This window comes from Mastigoproctus giganteus, chromosome 2, assembly GCF_048544385.1.
Source record: "Mastigoproctus giganteus isolate SK-2022 chromosome 2, ASM4854438v1, whole genome shotgun sequence".
Lineage (NCBI taxonomy): Eukaryota > Metazoa > Arthropoda > Arachnida > Uropygi > Thelyphonidae > Mastigoproctus > Mastigoproctus giganteus.
In genome coordinates, this window is record NC_143576.1 from 52,941,778 (window position 1) to 52,966,935 (window position 25,158).

The 25,158-nt window shown below is 42.8% G+C and overlaps 1 protein-coding gene across 2 annotated transcripts in view; it reads left to right on the plus strand.

Moving 5' to 3' along the window:
• LOC150089303 (high affinity nerve growth factor receptor-like) overlaps positions 1–25,158 on the plus strand; it is a 306,611-nt gene that overhangs the window by 202,796 nt on the left and 78,657 nt on the right. For both annotated transcript variants that reach the window (XM_090368482.1, XM_090368483.1), the window contains one exon: positions 17,896–18,006. In XM_090368482.1, the coding sequence (XP_090224608.1) occupies positions 17,896–18,006 (111 nt within the window). The remainder of the gene's footprint in view (positions 1–17,895; positions 18,007–25,158) is intronic.

Here is a 25,158-nt window from a genome sequence, read left to right on the forward strand (position 1 = left end):
TTAGGTCCTAGCCGCCGAAATCTCAGGAAATTAAGCAGCAGGACCTGCCAGAGTAAATCTTAGTCTGCCTCCTGATCTGCCTCCACGGGGCGAAAGTGGGGCAACGTTGGGCCTCAGTAGGGGTCCAGCGGCTAAACGACCAGATGAACAACGGTACATGACACTACACATATACAATATCCATACACTTTTAAATCTCTGGCATTTCCCAGCGAACTGGTTCACCCACAATGAAAGCAATGCGGAGATGGGGGAAACCCCTGGTGCCGTTTGACCCTAAACACACTTTACACTTTACATCAGAGTTTCCAGGCTCGTCGTCAGCGTATAGATCCGGTTCAGGAGTGGTCCTTCGGGTAGGGTGGGTTTGCACCGAAGGCAATGCAAAATCCAGGACAGGGCCACCCTGTGATTTTGCATTGTCTTCAGTGTCATCATTTACGTGGACTGTAAGCTCTCCTAGATTTGTAACAGTTTCAGCATAGATTCGTTTACAGGTGTAAGTGTAAAGTGTATTTAGCGTTTAATGGTACCAGGAGTTTCACCCATCTCCGCTTTGCTTTCATTGTTGGGTGTACCAGTTCGTTGGGAAAGCCAGAGATTTAAAACAGTATGGATTTTGTTTAAGTGTAATGTTGTGTATCGTTGTTCATCTGGCCATTTAGCCGCTAGACCTCTGCTGGGGGTCAACATTGCCCACACTTGGCTCCCTGGGTGCAGACCAGAGACCCAGTAGTAAAGTGTAAAGTGTGTTTAGTGTCAAGCGACACCAGGGGTTTCCCCCATCTCCGCGTTGAACCCACTAGTTTGAAATTTGTACTCTGGCAGGTCTTGCCACCTAGTTTCCTGGGATTTCAGTGGCTAGGGGCTAAAAAGAACAACGTAGTGGAACGCTGAAGTAGGAAAAGCCAAAAACTGGTGATCGCGGTTAATTTGACATGTTTAAATTCAAATTAATAAATTCGCTTGCATATAGATAGAGTGGGGGTCGACTGAAGACTGGGGGAAAAAGACAGAAAGAAGTACGGGTACGTTACAGAAGGCGACCCCAATCAGTCAGTGAAGCAGGCCCGTGCCTCGCCAGAAGGAGAAGTGGGGGAGGAGAGAGAACACCTTCCTGTCTCCGCCGGGGTGAGGAGTTACAGATACCACGCAAGGGAGTGTGATACAGATCGCCAAATGGCGCACACAGTAGAGCTGCAGGTTGTCAGTTCCGGTGCAGGGTCCAGATCAGGTAAGTATCACACAGGTCTCGTCACGTCTAGGTTGTAATAACAGTTTTGTTGCCAGGCTTGGTATGGTCGTGGGTGGATGTATACCTCGGTTGCCCCTGAAGAGACATTTAACGTCAGAATTATGTCTTAGTTGAGTGGGAAGGCTTTTCATCTCTCGAAGAGATTGTGGGCAAATATCTTGAAGGCATAGTAGTGCCTTTCATCACTGATGTTCCTGGTCTAGCGGCATTTTTGTTAGTAGTTGGCATCTGACATCTTATAGTTCGCATCTGTACATTAAGTGCTCCTAGCTTTCATGGAATCCACGGTGACATAGTGGGTGGTTAGTGATGCCTAGGATGAAGAGTTTCTCCATAGAAGGGTTGCAAGAGTTTGCTGATGCTATCGAGGCATCGTTAGGCGGGTCGGTAAACTGCTTTCTTGGGGGAATTCACAGGTTAGAAGGTTAAAAGTAGTCGCAAGCACAGGTTAAAGTGATCGTTGCATTGTTTTTATTAAAATGAGCAGCGGACTGGAGTGCGGCATGTTAGAGGTTTCAGGGACAACAAATAAGTACATGGGCTGTGAGTAGTAAGGGAGGACGGTATGAACCGATTTCGTTGGGACGAGTCCCCAGGCGGATGCGGATCCCGACAATATGAACCAATTTTGCTGGCACGGAGGCGGGTCCTGATTTGGTGGGAAATAAAAAGTTTTGTTTTGCTCTCAATATTTAATTTTCAGATTATTATTTTTTTTTTTTTACCTTTGGATGGTAGGTGTGAACTCTTAGCGGGTATCTTAGCTCGTGATTGTGTTGGGAATCCCCCATTAGATGTTGGTTTTGAATGTATCGTTTGTGACGACATTGTGAATGTTTGTGAATAATTTCAATGTTACTTTTGTGGCGTTGCATTATAAGGTATGTTCGTGTCAGACAGCACCTGGGATTTTCCCATCTCCGCTGTGGCGTTGCAATGTGTGGCGTTGAATTGTGGGTGTTAATAGGGATTGTGTATTTTGGGGATGTTTATGCTGTGGGGGAGGGCCCCCCCGCATCTGCAACGCAGACGCGGCACCTTGTGTACGGGATGAAAAGCCATGCGGGATGAAAATCTTTTTTTTTCACTTTAAGATTAAATTCCCTGTTTCCAACTGTTGCTGAGACGTGAAAATAAAATCCTTGTTGTTTCCATCTGTGGCTCAGACCTGAAAATAAAATTCCAAAGATCCATCTGTTCTTGAAATGCTGAAAAATTAAAACTGCAGAAAAATTAACAAACATTGCCTATTAAACTGATAAGACTTCAAACTGGTTGTTTGAAGTCTTATCCGTTTAATAGGCAATGATTGTTAATTTTCTCTTACCTCTGTGCATACTCGATGTGTGAAATCTATTTAAGATTTAACCCTTAAAAGGTTGCGGCACCTTGTGTGCGGGATAAAAAACTTTTTTTTTCTGATAGCTTAATAGGGAAGGTGTATTTTAGCATTAGCATTAGCAGTAGTAGAGCATTATAGTAGAACATTAGAAGAGCATTATTACCATATGATGCAAGAAAGAAAGCTTACGCAGCATTAGCCAAAAAAAACACTTCAATATGACCATTTCACCCCTCCGTTCGTTCGAAATACCTGTCCAGCTGAGCCTTAAATTTATTTAGGCTATCAACTTCCACAACAAGAGATGGAAGTCTGTTCCACCAACCAACTACCCGCTGGCTAAAAGCAAATTTCCGCACATCTATCCTACATCTGTCTTTAGGCAATTTGACTTTATGCTATCTTAGGTGATTATTCTGAGCAAGAGGAAGAATCCCAACGGCGTTGAGCATACCCAAACTATTCAAGGCTTTTTACACCTCTATCAGATCATCTCGCCGGTGTCTAGTCTCCAGACACTGTAATTTGCAAAAGTTAAGCCTTTCTTTGTAAGAGCAACCCTTTGTTCCATTCACTAATCTTGTTGCCCTTCTCTGTTCTCGTACCAGCAGCCACCATCCTTTTGAAATGAGGCCTCCAGACCTGTATAGAGTGCTCACGGTGTGGCCTGGCGATTGCCTTATACAAGGGAACAATCACCTCCTTATCCCTGCAAGCAAAATTCCTGGATATCATTGACAAGACACCATGGGCTACATTGCAGCCCGTCTGATTCCCAATCGGGCGGTGAGTGTGTCAGTCTAGTGATTTTGTGCTCTTACATTTCCTTTAATTTCAAGTGCAATTATGCAACCAAGTGTAGATTATTTCGGATATCCTGAAAGCTAAAGATGTCATCTATACAAAAGTTCCAACTATCGGCCCCGAATTTTTGAGGTAAACTTACTTTTGATAATTTTAGATAGACATAATTATATGCTTTAGCAGTAGTGACCGGATGCACGTGTATCATAGCACTTAGAGCGAATGCCACCCTGCTGCACTTACTCGCAATTAGGCTAATCCCTGCCTCGAGCAACAAGGCTCCAACCCTCTGCCTTTTGTTTCTCAGGAAATAGAAAGTAGCTAATAGTGCACCGTGTTTGTTGTTTACTTGTTTGAACTTAAGAAGGGCAAGCTATACAATAAGGTAATTTATCTACAGAGCTTACAAATTTACCCTACTTGATCATTTATTTTCAATGTATGTAAATATATTTTTCTAAAACATTGAAGTCAGCCTCCAAAAAATCGCCAACTTAGTTCAGCCCCTATTTGACCACTTACTTGTGGTTTTTTGGCAATTACAACGAGCTCTGCTTCAACTTACTACGAGTAGAAAATCGTTTATCCGTATTCCTCTCGTTAATCCAGATACCCACTAAAACAACATGAGCGACGCTGAAGTTGAACTGATAGTTAAGGGACAGACGGATTACCCAATCCGCTCAAGGAATGAGGCCCCGGCAACTGGGGAAGGTATGAATAAACCTACAAAGACCAAGGCCAAGAAGAAAGAGAAGGGTAGAAGAAGGTCTGCTACAGACGTCCCAACAACGAAGGAAGTCTCTGAAGAGGCTGCCACTGAATCATTCAGCGAATCTGACCATGAAGAACAAAAGAGTCAGGAAACTGAGCATGAAGGAAAAAAGAGTCAGGAACCCCCGTTGACTGGGACTCCAGTGGAACAGATTATTGCCGTTAGAGGAACCCTAGAAAAATACATGGCTAGGCAATCAAGTAGAATTACTGCTGCCATTAGAACTGACGTGATAGAGACCTTCAGTAAAATGGAGACAGTGGTCCAAAAATTGCACGTCGACCACGAGAGGCTGAAAGCAAAAATCGAAGTTCTCACACAGGAGGGGGAAAAACAAATGCAACAACGCCCCCACTCCTTTTCAGAGGCGTTGAGGAATGCAGCTCAATATGTGCCTAACCAACCAGGAAAAGTACAAAACCGAAAGGCGGTAAGAAAGCCTGAATCACATGTTATTTTGGTTAAACCAGTGGAAGACGCACATTTAGATACCAGTGAAGCGGTCAAGGAAGCACTCACAAAAAACTTCAAGGAGCAGATGAAAACTGTAAAAATAAAGAGTATTAGAAAGACCAGGCATCCAGGAGTCTTAATAGAAACAGACACCAGGGAGGAGGCACAAACCATCCTGAATAATGCCGACATGACAAATTTCGGGCTTAGGGCAGAAGCCCCAAAGAAAAAAGGGCCTTCAGTTGTGATCTTTGATGTGGACGAGAGCTTAACACCAGAGGAGCTCAAAGCCGAGATCTTTAATAAAAATCTGAGTATATACCTGCAAGATGAGGCTAGCGTGGATGATATTATTCCGAAATACAAAACGAAGACCAAGTCACCTACAAACGTAAACTGGGTAATCGAACTATCAACCAGAGCATGGCAAATTCTGGGAGCTCAAAACAGAATATTCATTGGATGGGGCAGCCATAGATTCAAAGAATATATTCCTGTCCGCAGATGTTACAGGTGTCTCCGCTTTGGCCATACCTCACATACTTGCAATCAGCGTGAATCCACATGTGGCCACTGTGCCCAAAAGGGACACGGCTATAAGGATTGTCCTGTCAGAGATCAGCCGCCAAGCTGCGCAAATTGCAAGGCTGCAAAGGCTCCACACCAACATTCCATCCGAGATACCAACTGCCCTGTCTATCTAAAAGTAAAGAGTCTTTACCAAATGCGAATAAATTATGGATAGAATTCTTTCTCCCAATTACCAACCAGAGATAAGAATTGTACAATTAAATGCACAGAGAGCAAGAGTTGTTGCAGACCAGCTGAAGATAAAGGCTGAGGAAAAACAAATAGATCTAATCCTGCTCCAGGAGCCCTATGTTCGCTCTGGGGTGGTTATGGGCTACCCCTCATCATATAAAATTATCCACTGTACAAATGACCAACCATGGGCTGCGATTGTCATCAGAAACCCTGATATCACAGCAACCAAGATCACACCACTATGCACTTCTATCAGTGCCTGTGCCCAAATCATGACATCTCTTGGATCACTGTTCATCCTCTCTCTCTACAGCCATCCAGGTGAAGACATCACTGCTGCTATCTCTCTGATTGAAATGGCACTCCAGCTCCTCCCGGGTGGGCATCTACTGATAGGCATGGACTCAAACTGTCGCTCGCCACTCTGGCACAGTCAGGCACCAGATAGGAATGCCCTAGGAAATGGCTCAAGACTGGAGGACCTTATCCTCACATCAGGCTTACAAATCTTAAACCGCCCAGGACATCTACCCACTTACAGTGGCCCACTCTGGGAGAGCGAAATTGATATCACAATGGCTACGCCTGACTTAGCCAACAAACTTTCCGGCTGGACGGTCCAGGAGTCCTGGACCACTTCAGACCACAGAGCGATCACATTCTCCCTTGTTCGCTCGGTGGAACGCGTCGCATCGATTCCAAAGGACATTGTGCGTTATAACACCAAAAAAGCGGATTGGCAACGCTTCTTTGTGGAACTGTCCAGAAGGCTACCGGATGATGTTCCTCTACCGGCTTCACTCTCCCCAGATCACTGTGTACGCAATATTACTGCCATCATCAAAAGTGCCTGTGATCTGTCCATTCCGCGTAGGAGGCCATACCGCTATGCTGTCCCCTGGTGGAATACAGACCTTCGGGACTTAAGAAAGAGGGCACAACAAGCCAGGAAAACTTACCAACGTGCACGTGCCCATCTTCCCCCACATGAGGTTGAAGCTGCCCGGGAGGCATATCGGGTAGTTAGAAACATGTACACCAAGGAAATTCGTAAGTGTAAGAAGGAATCATGGCACACCCTGGTCTCTACTATTGGCAATGAAGACCCATGGGGCATCGTGTTCCGTATCGTCACCAATAGGCTGCCTAGAGGTGAGGTTCTTAGTACAACTCTCAAACCGGATGGCTCTTCAACCTTTACCTGGTCTGACTCAATAAACAATATTCTTGATTCCATTTACCCTACTGAATTTACAGCGATGTCACTGGAGCAACAGCAGTTCATCGACAGTAATCAAGCTTATCAGCCAGTGGCTACGGAACCGCCCTTCACTATGTTAGAGATGAATATGGCTCTGGCTAAAATGAAAGAAGGCAAAACGCCAGGTGCTGACTTACTCGAAGTCGACGTAGTTAAGAAATTCGCTGAAGTCTATCCCACCACACTCTTGAGCCTCCTCAACAGGTGCCTTGCTGAAGGAACTTTCCCTGTACCCTGGAAGACTGCTACTCTCAAGCTGATCCTGAAAAATCCAGATAAACCGCCCCAACTTCCTGCTTCCTACCGACCAATTGCACTGCTCTCCGTTTTGGCCAAGCTTCTAGAACGACTTCTGCTGTATCGCCTTTCCATCTGCTATACCGATAAGCAACTCACCTCACCATGTCAGTTTGGATTCAAGACAGGCTCCAGCACTGAAGACGCTATACATAACTTGATTACCCAGGCCACACATACAACTTCAAGGTATACTCTAGCCATCATGGTGGACTTTGCTGGTGCCTTCGATCGACTGTGGTGGCCCAGTGTCCTTCGGAGGCTTCGGCAGGCAAACACGTCCAAAAACCTATACAATAGTCTAAAATCCTATCTCAGCAATAGAAAATTACAAGTTGTAAACAAATACCAGACTATGACAAGATGCGTTCACCGGGGTTGCCCCCAGGGCTCTGTGCTTGGGCCATTCCTCTGGTCCATTGTTCTGGACGAGTTCCTGGGGTTTGACCTGGGTGGAGCCAGACCCTTAGCCTTCGCTGATGATCTTGTTCTGGTGGTGCAAGGTGACACAAGAGCGGCACTGGAAGCAAAAGCAAATACAGCTCTAGAAAAGCTCCAAAACTGGGCAGCACTCCACAACCTCTCAATTTCTGGTGAGAAAACAAAATCGATTCTCCTCAAAGGAAAGCTACAAATACGCAGGCCTCCAACAATGAAGTTAAATAACATCCCTATACGTCTCTACACAGAAGTCAAATACCTGGGAATCTACATTGACACCGGTCTTACCTTTCACTCTCATCTGAAGTACTTATCCACAAAAATCCGAAAGTATACGGCTATGATAAGAAGAGTCAGCAGAGCGGACTGGGGTTTGAAGCATAAAGCTTTGTCTCTCATCTATAAAGTGGCGTTTCTCCCAATTGTGTGTTATGGAGCCTCAGTTTGGTGTACAAAGGCTATCCTGGAAAAGAACAAGCGTAAACTTGACTCAATACAAAGATTCATGATGTTATCTATCTGCAGGGCATGTCGCACTGTCAGCACCCCTGCCCTACAGGTTATTACTGGATGCTTGCCACTCTATCTTGAGGTGATTAAAAGGGGACTTTACCATCGATTAAAGAAGGGAATTCCGACACAGTTGTTAAATCTTCAACTGCAGCTTACCAATGACCTGAAACAAGAAAGAAAACGTATCTTCACACACCTTCAAGGAATTTGGCAGCATTCATGGGAAACCACGCCCAAAGGAGAAATTACCAGAAGATTCCTCCCATCCATTGACATGACTTTCCCGAAGTCTCCTTCCTGGTTTTCACCTGGTCTGCAAGTTACATTCCTGATCACAGGACATGGGCCCTTTCAACAAAAATTGACAGCAATGGGAATTGAAAGCAATCCATTCTGCCACTGTGGCGAAGAGGAGTCATGGGGGCATCTCATGTATGAGTGCCCTGCTTACGATGATTGTAGGCTCAAATTTTTTACTGAAATCCAGGAGAACCCTCGTAACCATGAAACATACCTGCTTCAGAATGAAACAACATACAAAGCCTTAACGAGTTACGCACAAGCTGTCTTTACCATCAGACGGGCAAAGTTTGCTGAACTTAGAGCTGCTCAGAACAACGACCCTCATGTACAAACACAAACTGGGGTCGGATAGCATTTTCCCAACTGATAAAAGAGTAAGACTGAAGATTAAAATACTATGCTGGCATCATCATGGTTGGCACTACTTGAAAAGCTGACTCCCAGAGAGTGCTTGGCCTTTGGCACTCGCACAGTGGCGCCTGCCCCTGTGACTTTTGATCCCTCTACCCATCCCCTATTTCTCCTTACTCGGGTGGACTGCCTTCTCTATCTGTCCACTTTAGCTTGTTCCTCACATTCAGACCCCCCTTCCTCTTGTTCCCCAGGCCTTCTCTTCTCTTCTCTTTCTCTCTTTTTTTTTTTTTTTTTTTTTTTTTTTAACTTGGTCTTCGTCCAGGACGCTCAGGCGACCCTGGCGGAGACTAGCCAGAGAATAATGGGCAGCCTGGCTACCTCCTAGCGGTGTGTGCTGGCAACGTGAGGTCCCACCAGGGGCCCTGCGGCCAAATGCCAGGACACCCAACAGAACCTAACGCAATATGTCATATACAACAGACAACACTTTTCTGGCATTTACAGTAGTTCTGTATTCTTCACAGTGTACATATGGCGCAGATGTGAGAAATCACAGGTGGCGCCTGACCCTAACACTATGCACACTATGCACACTATTGCAGCCCGTCTGCACTGTCAGAAAACTTCATGTCTGCCTGCACAATTACCTCCAGGTTCTTTTCATTCTCTACCACTGGCAGTGTGGTACCACAGATTTGATACGCTCTGGGGTTACTGTTTCCCATATGTAGTAATTTACAGTTGTCAATTTTAAATTTCATTTGCCATTTCTCAGCCCATCTGCTCAACCTTTCCAGATTCTGGTGCAGCAACAGCATCGTGTCAGTAGTGTCCCTAACAACCCTGCCAACCTTTGTATCATCTGCAAACTCGGACAATAAGCTTGATATACCATCATCAATATCATTTATAAATACAGAAAACAACAATGGACCCAACACTGAACCCTGAGGAACTCCACTAATAACATTAGTCCACGATGAGCAGTGTTCATTGATTAACACTCTCTGTCTTCTCTCCCTCAACCATTCCTTTATCCATAGCAGGAATTTGCCTCCAATGCCACATTGCTCCAATTTGTGCAGCGGTCTTCCCTGTGCAATAGTATCAAAAGCCTTTCTAAGATCCAAATATATGATATCAAAGTTATTCCCCGCATCCAGTTCCTTTGTGACCACATCATAGTACCCAATCAAACAGGTCAAGCAAGATTTTCTCTTAACAAAACCATGCTGAGTTCGAGCTATAACTGAAGTTTTGTCTAGATGATCCTGCAATGCTTCTTTAACCAGTGCCTCCATTAATTTTCCTGGAACAGAAGTTAAAATCGCAGGTCTATAATTACTTGTGTCAGCCTTTGTTCCCCTTTGTAAATTGGGGGTCACATTTGCACATTTCCAGTCTATGGTTACGCCCCTGAGTCCAAAGAAGCTCTCATAATTATGGCTAAGGGTTTGCTTACTTCCTTTGCTGCCTCCGTTAATATAACTGGATAGATCCCATCCACCCCAGGTGCCTTTTTTTTATGTTTACCCTCAACAATTTCTCCTCCACTTTCCTCTCAGTTATTACAAAATCATCTAGCTCACTTCCAGAGTTTACTTCAGCTCTGGCATTCTCCTTCCTGAATAACTCCTCATGTGTGGATGTAGATGCAAAATACTCGTTTAGTTTGTTACCCACCTGAGCAGGATCCTCAAATGTTGAACCATCAATATCCAGTGAACCAATCTGATTCATCCCTTTACTTCTAGAGTTTACATAGGTAAAGAATTCTTTTCTGTTTTTCTATGCATCCTTTGCCAAGAATTTCTCATAATCTGCCTTTGCCTGCCTAATTTCCTTTGTGACTTGGTTAGAGACCAGCTCTCATAATTATGGTTAAGGGTTTGCTTAATTCCTTTGCTGCTTCCTTTAATATAACTGGATAGATCCCATCCACCCCAGGTGCCTTTTTTATGTTTATCCTCAACAAATCAGAGGCTTCCATGTCACCCATTAATTTATATGTATCCCATGCATTTTGCTTCTCTGCCATATGTCTCATTAGTTCATCTACATCCGTTTAAGCCTAAATCTTGAACAATATTTCTTAGTTGATATGAAAAGCGTAGTAAGTTCCAAGATTAATTCTTTGAATGCTTCCCACTTTGAATTTGCTGTTGGTAACATCATCAGTTGGTCCCACTGTATAGATTTTAAATACTGTCTCAGACCATCGTAGTCGCCTCTACGAAAGCAAAAACCCTACCCTTTACCCCTGATGGTAGTTACCTCCTTGAGTAAATCCCACTTCAGCACGCTGTGATCACTGCCACCTAGTGGTTCCTTTATCTGGAGATTCTTAATGCCTGAAGAATCACTACTGATAATCAGATCAAGAGTATTACTCTCTCCAGTTGCCTCCCGAACACGCTGATGTAGAAAACAATCATCCAATAAATCCATAAAAGCCTTGCTAGTGTGTGAGTGACCAACCCACAAATTCCAGTCAATATCTGGGAAATTGAAATCCCCCATTATAAGACTATCTGATTTACTGGCCCAGTCTATTTCCCTGTACAGTTTCTTATTATACTCATCAGAGTCATTAGACCTATAGCACACTCCTACTCTCAATTTTGAGCTCCCAATGATTATGTCACACCAAACTGACTCGACACTGCACTGTCCAGCGATGTCGATTGGCTTCGCTTCCTTGGATTTTATGTGTTTCTTAACTAATAGCCTAACCCCTCCTCCCTTTTATCCTGTATATCCTTTCTGTACACATTATACACCCCAAATTCCAGTTCTGCATTTCTTATATCTGTGTGACACCACGTCTCTGATAGCCCAACAATATCTGCCTTTGATGCTTTGAGCAATACCTCAAATTCATCAAATTTATTTACCAAACTCCTAGCATTGATGTACACCAAGTATACATGCACCTGTTTCTATTCTTATCTACCCTAACACAACCCATGTGTTTACTTGTACCGCAATGACTCCCAGCAGTCTCTGAAATACCCTGCATCTTGTTTTCCACGCTTCTTGACTAGACCGGGGTTCGAACCCGTGACCACCAAATACGGAGGATGCCAATATGGCCTTTGTTGCTAATGCTCCTAAAAAAAACAAATAACAAACAATAACAAAGTACAAGCGTGATCGCCATTTGGCAGAATCTTCTTGCTCTTCTCATTCAGGTCCGGTCGTGATGTCAATTTCAGTGATGTCATCCGGTGATCTGTATCTAAATCAGTAGGGATATAAATAGGAATGCAGCTGTGGTTGTCCTATACTGGATCCTCTTAGATTTGGTGGTAGTGTAGTCTCATGTGCTAGTAGGCCTCTGCATTGATTCCGAAAATATAGGTCGTTGTCTTCTCTTGGTTTTGACGATGATCGGAATAGTGACTATATCCATGGTAGGGTCTTGTGTATAGCGCGTAAAGGCGACATAATCTTCTTCTCTTTCGAGCATGTGCTGTTCTTGGTTTTTAGGAAGGTAATGTATCTTAGTCAGGAGGAGGCATCTCAAATCTTCATATATTTCGCACTCGTACATCGGGTGGTTCCAACTTTCGAGGGAACTACAGAGGCATTGTGGGTTTTCGGTGATCCCGAGTGCAGTGAGCTTTGATAGATTCATGGCCAATTAACAAAAAAGTGACGTATAGGCCAGGGGAGAATCATGTGGGAGATTTTGGTTATACTGTTGCTATTGTAGGAATGAATTTTCTGGTGACTTCTCCTTTTGTAGACTGTGTCCACCTAGAGCCAGACCTGCTGCAAGTATGCAGTGAGGCGCTTCTTCTCGGCCTTAATGTTATTTGAGAGGTCGGTGGTAAAATCCAGACAGGAGATGGCTTCACCTTTGGAAAGCATGTTAAGCAAATCACATTTGATTATTTCTAGATCTAGAGGTAGCACGCCGGCCAACACTTGCAAGGCATGTGTGCTGACTGTGCAGTAGGCCCGGGTGATGGTGAACAGGATGACACGCTGAATCGAGTCAAGCTTCCTCTTGTTAACTGATGTGGTGGCCTTTGAAAACCAGATACCAGATGCATAAGTGATTATAGCACTGTGGTCAGTGACAGCAATCCCGCACCTAGATCGGTGCCAGCAGTATATCCTACCCATGTTGGATTTGCAATTACTTTTAAATCCCGCACTCCGAGGAGTGCCAGCATCCCGCACCTTCGATGGTGTCTGCAATAAATCCTACCTTATTCTGGTTAGCATGGTCATATTATTATTATTATTTTAGGGTTTCCCGTAATTAAATACATTAACCCGTATTTGTGTCTGTAAATTGCGTATGTTCTATTGTTGATTTGCGTATGTTCTATTGTTGATTTTGCTGGACGAAAAAACCCCAGTTACTGGGGAGAAAAACCTTGCTATCTACGCCTGAGACCGACTAACTCAGCCACGGAGTGAAAAAAGCCGATTAAAGTTCCTCGCGTCATCGACGGGATTCGAACCCAGGCCTTTTCCACCCGGTGTGGGGAGGACATTGACAATACCACTGTGTTACCCGCGCAGACGGTTAGCATGGTCATGTCTGCGTTGTCCCGGGGGATGGAGAGTTATCCCACGCCGGTCCGGTTTAGTTTTTGGGCTCTGAGTTCTGCAATCTTAGCTCGCCTAAGTGCAAAAGTTTCCTGTGCATAGGGGGTTAATGCCTTATAGGTATCTTCCTCGAGCAGCAGAGTGAATTCTTGATTGCGCTGGTTTCTCTGTATTGCGGTGACGAATTTAAGCCTAATATTGTCGTAGATGGGTCATTCATGACACGTAGATGGGTCATTCATACATGAGGTGGCTCCAGGAATCCTCTTCGCCGCAGTGGCAACGTGGATCATTGTCGATTCCCATGGCCGTCGGTTTTGTTGGAAGGATCCATGCCCGGTGATGATAAAGGTCAAAAGAAGGCCAGGTGAATACCAGGGTGGAAGTTCTGGGTGAGTTGAGCTTATAGTTGGAAGGAAGCGTTTCGTGATGGCTCCTTTTGTTGTAGTGTCACAGTCATGTTGCCATATCTCTTATAGATGTTGGGTTATCCGTTGTCTTTCCTGCCTGGTGCCGTTTGTGGTGTCAAGTTGAAAATTAAACAGTTGGATTGGAACTCCCTTCCTTATATGATAAAAAAAAGTCCTCTTTTAACCACTTCTAAGTATATTGGCCGACATCCAGTTAATACCTGCAAAGCAGGGGTGCTGACGGTGCGGTACGCCTTGCAAATTGAAAGGAGCATAAACCTCTGGATTGAATCCAGCTTACGTTTATTTTTTGCTTGGATGGCTTTTCGGTACCAGATGGAAGCACCATAACACACAATTGGCACGTTTACCGCTTGGTATATGAGAGTAAGAGCCTTGTGCTTCAGCCCCCAGTCTGCCCTGCTGACCTGCCTTATCATAGCACTGTACCTTTGAATTTTGTTGACTAGATACTTTAGGTGGTGGTGGAAGGTAAACCCCGAGTCTAAGAAGATACCTAGGAGCTTGACTTCATTGTGCAGTCGTATGGGTGTAAAGTTTAATTTTATTGTAGGTGGTCTTGTGATTTGTAGCCTGCCTTTAAGGAGTACGGATTTTGTTTTTTTCCCGAAATGATAAGGTTGTGCAGGGCTGCCCAGTTCTGGAGTTTCAACAGTGCTCCATTTGCCATTTTCTCCAGGGTCGCCCTGGTGTTAGCACATACCAAAAGGACAGGATCATCCGCGAAGGCCAAGGGCTCAACACCTCCCAGGTCCATGCCCAGGAACTTATCCAGGACAATAGACCTCAGGAACGGGCCAAGCACAGAGCCCTGCGGACAGCCTCGATCGATGTACATAGTCACTGTCTGGAATCTGTTGGTAACTTGGATCTATGTACAAGTTAAATATGACCGTAAACTGTTGTATAGGTTGTTGGAAACATTTGATTGTGGAAGCCTCCGAAGAACACTGGGCCACCATAGTCGATCAAAGGCCCCAGCGAAGTCTACCATGATTGCAAGGGAGTGTTTAAAGGCTGTGTAAGTTGCTTGAGTGATTAATCTGTTGATGGCATCTTCTGTGCAACCTGCTTTGAATCTAAATTGCTTGTCACTTGGAAGTTTTTTGTTCTTCATATCTGGCGGTTAAGCGAAATATGAGCAGGCGTTCTTGTAACTTGGCCATTACAGAGAGCAAGGCAATCGGGCGGTAGGAGGTTGGAATTTGTGGTGGCTTGTCGGGATTTTTCAATATAAATTTCAGAGTTGCGGTTTTCCAGGGTGTTGGAAAGGTGCCTTCTGTTAGGCACCTATTTAGAAGGCTTAGGAGAGTAACAGGATAGTATTCTGCAAATTTTTTAACCACATCCTCTTCCAGCAGATCCGCACCAGATGTTTTTCCTAGTTTCATTTTGTTTATTGGCAAGTCCATCTCAATGTTAGCGAACGGGGATTCCACAGAGGCAGGATGATAGTTGTGGTTTTCATCTACTATTTCTTGTTGTTGTTGAGTCATAGCTGCAGCTTCAATGGGATAAATGGTGTCTAGAATATTGTTAATGCTATCCTTCCAGGTGTAAGTAGAGGAGCCATCCATCTTTAGTGTCGTGTCGAGTACCTCTCCTCGTTTGTTACGATCTTGAAAACGATGCCCGAGGTTTCCTTATTCCCAGAAGTGGATACCAGGGTTTTCCACGTTTGCTTTTTTACTTTTATGTATTAGCTTTGTGTATTCATTTCTGACAATGCGGTAAGCCTCCCTGGCGGAATCTACCTCATGGGGAGGTAGCCTTGATCGAGCCGGCTGGAATATTTTTCTTGCAAGGTGGACTCTTCTTCTGAGATCCTGTAGTTGGGGATTCCACCAGGGAACTGCATACCGGTTGGGCCTTCTGCATGGGATGGAGAGATCACATGCAGATCTTATGACAGTGGTAATAAACTCTACGCAACCGTCTGAAGGGTGCTTTTCGTGCTTCAGGAAGTGGAGTGTTGAGGGGAACGAAGGGGTCCTCTTACCAAGAAAGGCCTAAGTTCTGCACGTGCAGCGGCTGCAGACTATTAACTCGCGAGGTGATCTAATTGAAGTGTTTATAAGGCATTGAATGGGTTGAGCATGTTGAATTCTGATGGGATTCTTCCGCTTGCTCAGATTACGATCCTGAGGGGGCATAAATTGAAATTGAGGAAAGATAGTTGTAGAATAGATGTGCGGAAATTTTCCTTTAGTCAGCGGGTGGTTAATTGCTGGAACATACTTCCATCTATCGTTGTGGAAGTTGATATCTTAAATAAATTCAAGGAGGAACTGGACTAACTTTTAGAGTGATTGGATCCGTGAAATTGTTTTTTTTTTTTTTTTCTGGCTGATGCTACATAAGCTTATACCCTTCCTTTCTTGCATCAGATGCCTCCATTATTATTACTATATCACTGCTTCCTTCTGCAACAAACTTTTGCCATAGTTGCCCTCACTGAAACCTGGTTAAATCCACACATACTTGACAGTGAAATTTGAACTCTGTCCTACTCTTTCTATCGTTTGGTTCGAGCCTCGAAGGGGACTAGTGTTGTTATCTTTACCCATCACTTGGTCAAAATGTTGCATTTCTCTAAACATTCTTCCATTGAAGGTATCTCGTTATTAGCTTACCCTTCCAGTTTCTTTAGACACCATTCAACAATTAGAGAATATTATAGATGCAGCAATCTTTTTGAAACCTCCAGAAGCAATACCACTTATTCTGGGTGATTTTAATGTCCCAATTGCCTTTGACCCGAACCGTTCAGCAAATTGACTGGCTAAGCAATTTTGCAGAATTTGGCTTAGTAATGCCCTAACTGATATCTGTGTTTTTCCCACCCGCAGCTACTCCTACCCTAATTTAGTTTTTACCCATGAAGCAATTTCCTTCACAATTTCTAAGGATGATAATCTCATCCGATCAGGTAACTTCCCTATTGTTATTGATTTATTTTCTTTTATTTCGGAATCTTCCTCTGATATATACTTTTTTTAGCTTTAGGCACACTAACTGATCTTCATTAAATCGGTTTCTGGGCAATGTTGATCGGATTCCCATCCAATCAACGTTTTGTATCGATTGATCATATTCCCATTTAATCAACATTTTGTATCGATTGATCATATTCCCATTTAATCAACATTTTGTATCGATTGGTCATATTCCCATTTTGTATCGATTGGTCGATTTTGTATCGATTGATAATTACACGCTCGTATTGATTACCTGCACGTAATCTCCATTCTGCAATTTCTGAATTCGTTCTCATCAAATTCTCTACCGGTAATCGTAGTAACTTCCCTCACTGGATATCGAACATGTTTATTTAATTCGTCTCAAAAATTACCTGCACAAAAGGTATTTAAAACTCAAAACTATCTTTAGCTACTTTTCCTTCTCTTCCCTCGGCGTGTTAAGAAAGTCACGAAATCTCAATATTCTCATTGTCTTCACTCAGTAGAAACTGAACTTAGTCGGAATTTTAATTCGAGACCACTGTGGTGCTATGTCAAACGACTATCGAGATAGAAGAAGAAGATCTTCTGGAATTCCTATGTTAATGATTCGAATATCTCAGTCAACTCTCCTCTTGGCATTGCTAATCTTTTTGCTACCCATTTTTCGAAACTGTTCTCCCGAACAGCAACGTTCTATTCCCTGTTATCCGTTTGAATATTGACTGTTTTGATAGATTAGTTCTCACTACTGATAACGACCAGTCAGCCATTTCTCGGCTTAAAGATTTCACTGCCCTGGTCCTGATACCCTTCCCGCTCCTTTTTTCGAGAAAAGTAGTGCTTCTCTAGCTCCAATTCTTACAAATCTCATCATTTACAGTCTTCTTCATGGTTGTTATATATTCTGATATTCATATTCTGCAACCATTGAATAGAAAGAGGCATTTTCCCCTAATTTTGTAGCCATTTCTCATGGATTTCATTAGGGCATTAGCCCGTTTTTTTTAAATATTGGGTTACTGAACGGCGATTTATATTGTTCATCTTTCCTCACACAACTTTGTTGACTTGTAATTAAAAATAAGACTATTGAAATTGAATGAAACTTGGTTGGTTACTGTTTGAAGTATAGTGTTAACTCCCCCCACCCGGTCGTATTTAAGCCATTTTAGAAAATAACTAATAACAGTAAGTAGAATTAAGATTAAGATGCCTGCACTAACCGATTCTGTGCTGTGCATAGAATCGGTTAGTGCGAATTGGCCTAGTAGGACTTTAGTAGGTTTTTTTTGCTTGTTATTAACTTTTATTTTAATAATGAATTTTATTGATTACACGTAATCGTTGCATTTTCTTTTATATTCATCTGTAAAAGGTTGTCTTCAAATAAAAAGAGCTACTCACGTGAACGATGGCTTATACACCTTGGTCGCTATCAACGGATACGGAGAGTCAAACGTGTCTGTAGAAGCCCAATTCCACAAAGGTAAATAATTAACTAACCAGATTTTAAATTTGATTTGAGAAGATAATGATGCAATATTAAGTTAGTTTTAAGAAAACGCGCGTAGATGACTCTGATCAACCGGGGCAATACCACCACGTTACTTATTGGAGACTTAAAATGTTGGAATCCAGAGTAAAGCTCCTGTAAACCGTTCTCCATCTTTTCCGTCATGCAGTATGTTTAATGTCTTTTGAGCTTATGATGGACATCATGGCGAGATCCAATCTTCCTTACATTTCAAAGGTGCAGCTATAAAACGGTGTTCGCAGGCCGACCCGAAGCGACCGAACCTATTGGGAATTCTGTAGGATGCTTCGGATCAACTAGTGTATAATCTCGCTGCCTTTACTCTGCCGGATAGTGACTGGAGGCAGTCTGAGTAGTGTGTATGCACTGGATATTGTCGAGGCCACGTTATGTCAAGGAGTTGAGTATATTCTTGTCATGTATAAGATATATCCAAAAATTTCATTACTACATACAGCATGTCTCGCCCCCTTCTTCCCCTTCTTTTCTTATCACTGAGTATACCACGAATTGTAAAACTTATATATATATAGAGCAAACTTATCTGCGAAATCATCTAAACCTTCAAAACGCTTTCTCGTTCATTGCATAAATATACGTGGTCTCAGTTCTAATCTCAATGATGTCAATTTCCACTTACGGTCTGCCAAACCCTACGCACTTTTTCTGACAGAATCTCAGTTATCGGTTGATTTAACCACTGCTCATCTCAGTTGTTCGAATTATTCGCCATATGATTCCTTTACTTGTGCATATGTCCGTTCTGATATTTACAGACTTCCTCTCTTTGAAACTTGACCTTCTCCAGTCCAAATTTCCTGACAGTGAGTTAATTTTCCTTAGTGATTTTAATATTCACAACTCCAGCTGTCTTCCTTTTTCTAGTCACACGGACCCAGCTGGGCAAGTTGGTGAGTTTTTCGCTTTTACTAATGACCTCGCACAGATTGTTCATTTAACTACCAGAATACCAGATAATCCGAAGCACAGCCAATAAGCTTGATCATTTTTCACAAACAACCCTTATAAGTACATTGTCGAGGTGAGTGGTCCTCTAGGCTGTTCAGATCACAACTTGGTGATTGTCTTTTCTCTAATGGAGCCTTTCTCTCATGGTCAATCCTAACCTCGTGTTGTTTGGCATTAGAAGAATCCAAACTAAGATGATCTGCGAGATTTATTTTCTTCTTTTCCCTGGTCACATTACTATTTCAAAACTTCTGATGTTCACGTTTGCTCAGATCATGTCAGTGAAATTATTCTTGTAGGGTGGCTGAGTTAGTTGGTCTCAGGCGTCAAGCAAACAGGCAAATCGACCAGAGAACACACGCAATTTACAGACAAAATAAATATGGGTAGATGTAAACATTTACAGGGAACCCTAATATCATAATTTGTTTTGTGTTTTTTATTTTTGTAGGGATGGAATCCTTTATTCCATACTCCACCATAAAATCTCCTCCTTTATTTAAACCTTGGTTTTTCAATAAATGTGCTAAGGCTGTACAAGATGAGAATGTTGCATATCGCAATTTGTTTGTTTCCAAATCTTCAGTTTCAGTTTCTGCCTACACCAAAGCCTGCAACAATTGTAAATCAGTTATTAATCAGTCTAAACTAGATTACGAAGAGGCTAAGAGCAGAAAACTTGCTTCTTGTCCAAATGGTAGCCGAGCATTCGGGTCTCTTGTTGCAGAGGTAGTCAAAACCAAATGGTTCTATTGCCATTTCAGTCAAGGATAAAGCTGACCTCGTAGCATCCATTTTTCCCCCTTCCAACTCGTGTATTAATGAACTTGGTAAACTATCTCCCACCTTTCCAACTACTATCCATTCAATGCCTCCTGTGGTCTTCTGCTAAAAAGATGTCAGAAGGATTTTGACGAATCTTGGTGCTAAGAAATCTCCAGGTCCTGATGATATTTCTCCACTTATTTTCAAAACCTGTTCCTGTTCTGTGTCGCCTTTTTTTCACTTTCTTATTCGAAAGGCGTGTTTCCTTCTGCTTGGAAATTTTCACATATCCAGCAATTGCTAAAAAGGCTGACAAATCTCTGCCATCCAATTATCGTCCCATTGCAATTATGGTTACTCTTTCGAAAGTAATAGAGAAATCAATTTACCGTCTAATTATTGGGAATCTCTTAAACAATGTAGAAACCTTCCATCTGATCAGCGATTGCCAGTATGGATTCCATCGGTATCAATTCACTGGTGGTATTCTGGCTCATATTACTCATCTAAGAATAAATTCAATGGAAACGTTTGGTGAAAGTCAAGTAGTTGCTCTTGACATTTCAAAGGCTTTTGATCGTGTTTGGCATAAAGGTCTTCGAAATAAGCTTCCATCTTACGGTTTGAGGGAAAACTGGTTATCTAATTACAACAAACAAATTTTAATGCATCTAATTATGGGGAATCTTCAATAGAACACTCTAGCAGAATGAAGACTCTCCATTCGATTCTACGAGAGAGAGAGACGTGCGGAAAATTTCCTTCAGCCTGCATGTGGTTGACAGTTAGAGCAATCTTCCGTCTGTTGTGGTGCAGGTTAACAACTTAAATAAGTTCAAGGCTGTGACGGATCGGTCGCAACATTAAGTTCTTTGTAATCATCTTTTCTTTATTCTTTTCTTAAGCCTCTCTAACTGTTAGTAGCCACGCCTACAGCAAACTGTCGTTTTGTTACACTACACGCACTGACCCTTTTACTGTGTCAATCATGGCGCAACTTCCTGTTTCTAGTTTTCTGTTTGCCTTTTATTGGGAGCCATCTTTACTCTTCAAGCAACTTCATTGCTAAGTAATGAATTTGTTTCATTCAGCGTATGTCTAAAAACAGCACGCAATTGGATTATCTGTAAAACATAGTAAGATTTTTATGATCTCCGATAAGAAAATTTTCTAAGTGAATTAAAAAATAATTGGTGAGGCCCTTCATGTAAATGAGCTAACAATGGAATTTCAAATTTACAGTACTCAATCAATAACGTAATTCCTAATCAATATGAGCTAAATTTTCAAGATACCTTTACAGATAATGATCCTCCTCGCAGTGTTAACCGTACGTCATCTCCTTCTTCTTTTAAGGCTTTAGAAGACTGCAGTCTTCTAAAGCCTTATATAGTTCAATGAATTTAGCTACCGATGCCTCCATCCAAACGAGGACACTCTCTCTCTCTCTCTCTCATCCCATACCTACAAAATCTCCAAAGGTTCATACAGTGGCGGACAAAAAAACTGAATCCCTGTGAATTTTGCAAATAATATTTTGCGCTGCATTGTGGGTTTCAGAAATGTTCATAATGCATTTGTTAGATGGGATATTTTTTTCACTCCGTGGCTCAGTTAGTCGGTCTCAAGCGTAGATAGCAAGCCTTTCCTCCAGAAACTGGGGGGTTTTCGTCCAGCAAAACAGACAAATCTACCATAGAACGACGCAATTAACAGACATAAGACACACAGCCCGACAGATGAATTTAATTATTCGGGTGACCTAAAAATAATAGTTTTTTTTTTTTTTTTTTTTGTTTGTTAGATGGGATATATATCTCTGTGAATGAAATCCAATAAAAAGACTCCACCTGATATACCTAATTGGCATATACATCTTCCCAAAGGGTAAAATGCATAATTAATGGCAATACGAAAATCATGCAAATGGCAATCATGACAATCAAACATACATTTTATTACATTTACGTGTACAAACTGAAATGACAAATTAACGTAATTGTATTATGTACTGTAAATCAGCAAAATACGTCCTCAATATTTTGGTGTTCCTCTTCGGGCTGCAATTACAGCATTGCAGTGATCTGGCATAGAGTTAATCTACGTCTGGATATACGGTTGCCCAATTTCCTGGTACCACACCTTTACAATGCTCTCCTGCAGCTGAATGGCTTCTTGGCTTCTGAGCAATTTTAGACGGCATTATGTACTATCAATTTTCAGTAGGGTTCAAATCTAGACTGTTGCCGGGCCAGTCCAACGCTGTAATGATAGTATTTTTTGAGGTATGACTGCACCTTCAGGGAGAAAAACGAGTGAAAACATTGGTGTAAGTATGGTTTAAGCCCTGAGACAAGAAGACAAACTAATCATTAAATCTAAATAGCATAAAACTTGCCAATTTTGCTGTATGGCAAGGTGCTGTTGAAAAATGCAGTTTTGGACGTCTGTGTGATGATCCTTAATAACAGATTTCAGGCAACCCCCCCCCCCCCCAAAGACAGCAGTTTAGGTTTCTGCATTCACCGTTCCGTTAATAAACTTAATTCGCCCGACCCCTTTGCTTGTTATGCATCCCTAGACCATCTGACTGGGGGGAACTTTACAGTCGATGTTATGCAGTCAGGATGGTATGCCTCCGATTTTCGTCTTCTGACACATCGCTTCCCATCCGAGCCATGCAGGTCGAATTTCGATTCGTCAGAAAAGATGACGGTGTCCCATTGCTCTTTTGTCCACGAAACATGCATTTTAGTCGCTTCTTCCTCATTTGTTGGGTCAACAAAGGCTTCTTCTTTTGCCGATAGGCATGCAGAACACATTCCGAAAGCCGTCTTTCGATTGTTTGTGCAGTTGTTTCAACACCAGAGCCATCTCAAAGTCAAGTTTTAGATCAGGAGCACTAGCATGGCGATTAGGAAGGTATGGCCGCTTCAAATATCGATCTTGGGAAGACGTAGTCGCTCTGTTACGGCCTGATCCAGGCCTTCTCTTCACATCATCAGTTTCGCGCTTTAAATTCAGCACTCGGGATAGATTGACTGGCAGCCTATTTTATCAGCCATAGCACGTGTGGAAAGCCCTTCCTGGGACAGAGCAACAGTTACACTTTATTATTATTACTATTATTGCTTTTATATTATTTCTCCCTGATTGGGGGATTCCACTCCGTGACGGGTACTGTTACCAAGTGCACAGGGTGGTTGTAATGTCTGGTGTTACTGTCGGTCGAGGAAATCTCTGACTATCCTACAGGTGTTCAGGATTGCTACTTTCTGTAGCTCCTTGTAGGTGTTCGCTGGGAGACCTATTGCTGCTAGGCTGCTATGTAGAATCTTTGGTACCATACCAGTGGTTGACACGATGATCGGGATGATCGATACTTCTTGCATTTGCCACATCTCCTTGATCTCATGTATCAGGTTCGTGTACTTCGTAATTTTTTCCTCTTGGGTTTTCTGGACGTTGCTAGAGTTCGGCACCGCTATGGCAATCAGGTAGGTAGCTTTTTCCATCTTGTCCACAAGGGTTATGTCCGGTCTGTTGTGCGGGATGGTCTTATGTAGCATAACGCAATTGGCTTGTATCCAGAACTCCAGCTTTATTTTTTGGGGGCATGTACCGAGGTCGGCAAAAATTGTAGAACAGTTACTAATCAATCCAAACTCTGTTTTGAAAAGGCGAAACTTTCGTATTGTCCAAATAGTAGTCCAACATTGCGATCTTTTCAGAAAGCGTTTGGACGCAGTTTTTGTCCATCAATACTCCCACCTCTATTACAACTGAATGAATATCATCCTATATCATCCTCAGCTCAAGACAAAGTTGACTTACCAGCATTCTGTTTTTCTTTTAATTCTTTTCGAAGAAGAAGAACTCTTTATTGTATACACAAGGCACAGGCCGTACACAACAAGTCAGGGATTTACATGAAGGGATAACACAACATAATACACAAAGATGAGAGAAAAAAAAAAACAACAATATTATTACTAATTATACATCGTATGATGAATTGGAGCACAAAAAATGACAAACTTATACAGGGTGATTCACTACCAGTGCGACAAACTTGCAGGTGGTGTAGGGGGCACAAAGACGAATCGGAATCACATAGCATTGCAGGGTCCGAAATGCCTTCGTCATGCGGTAGAGGACGTTAAACGGGAGGTCGCGTGAAAATCGATCCCGCTGAAAGTCAGCATTTGCGAACCGGTTCCCGAGGCAGCAGGATGGACGAGTATTCAAACGTTGAAATGGCCGACATGCACCTCGCGTATGGAGCTGCGGACTGTAACGGGCGCGCCGCTCTGCGCTTGTACCAGGAACGTTTCCCGCACAGGCGTGCTCCTCATCATATGATTTTAATCGTATGACGAGAAGGTTACGTGAGACTGGTTGTTTCACGAGAGGTACCATGAATCGAGAGCGAACGACGAGGACGCCAGACAATGAGGAGAATGTCCTACGTCTTGCAGACCAAATGAGTTCATATCATCTGCAACGCGTCGAATCATTGGAGCCTGCGGATTATCCGCTCCGGAGGACTTTGCTACTCGGTTTCTTCAACAGAAACGGTTCGCAAATGCTGACTTCCAGCGGGATCGCTGTTCACGCGACCTCCCGTTCAACGTCCTCTATCAAAATATATATACAATAGCGTGTTGGCAAGTAAAATTATTTTCTAGAGAGAAGTCCTTTTATGTTGCAGGACAGTAATCTGAGCAGGAACAGTAAGGTTGGAACACTGGAGTGATGGATCCATTACAGTGATGTAAAGGTCCTCGAGAGCAAGTTCTAATGTTCTGTGTCGTGGGTCTAAGAAAGAAATCGGTGGAGTAAGTTCTATCTCTTATTTTTTTATCAACTGCGAACTTGTATAGGTCGCCGTCCGAGGAGTATATGTACTGCAGCATTTGTATGGGTAAAAACCGATCAGTTAACTTTAACCGGTTTGGAAACGCCTGAAGGACTGGGTTGCCCCTAAGGCTTGGAACTGGGATCACCCCATCCGCAGTTATCCAAGAAGTCTGGTTCAGAAATAATGCCAATCATGATTTTGACAAAATGAGTCTTCTCTCGTGAATGATGGCAGGAAGACGTTTGTCGCACTGCTGTGTTAGATGGCTGCAGTGAGAGCTGCAGCCATCTGGGTGGTCTTTGGTGCAGAGGGAAGCCGAAAGTTCCATATGACCGACTTCAATAGCCAGAATTCCCCTGCGAAAATCCATCTAAGGATTGTCGTAGAAGTTGAAGGAGCCATAGAGAATGACTGGATATACACAGATCTTCATATATCACACAACAGCTTGGTCATGGACGTGTGATAGATGTTGCTTAAACATCCACGGGAGTCGGCAGAACTTTATT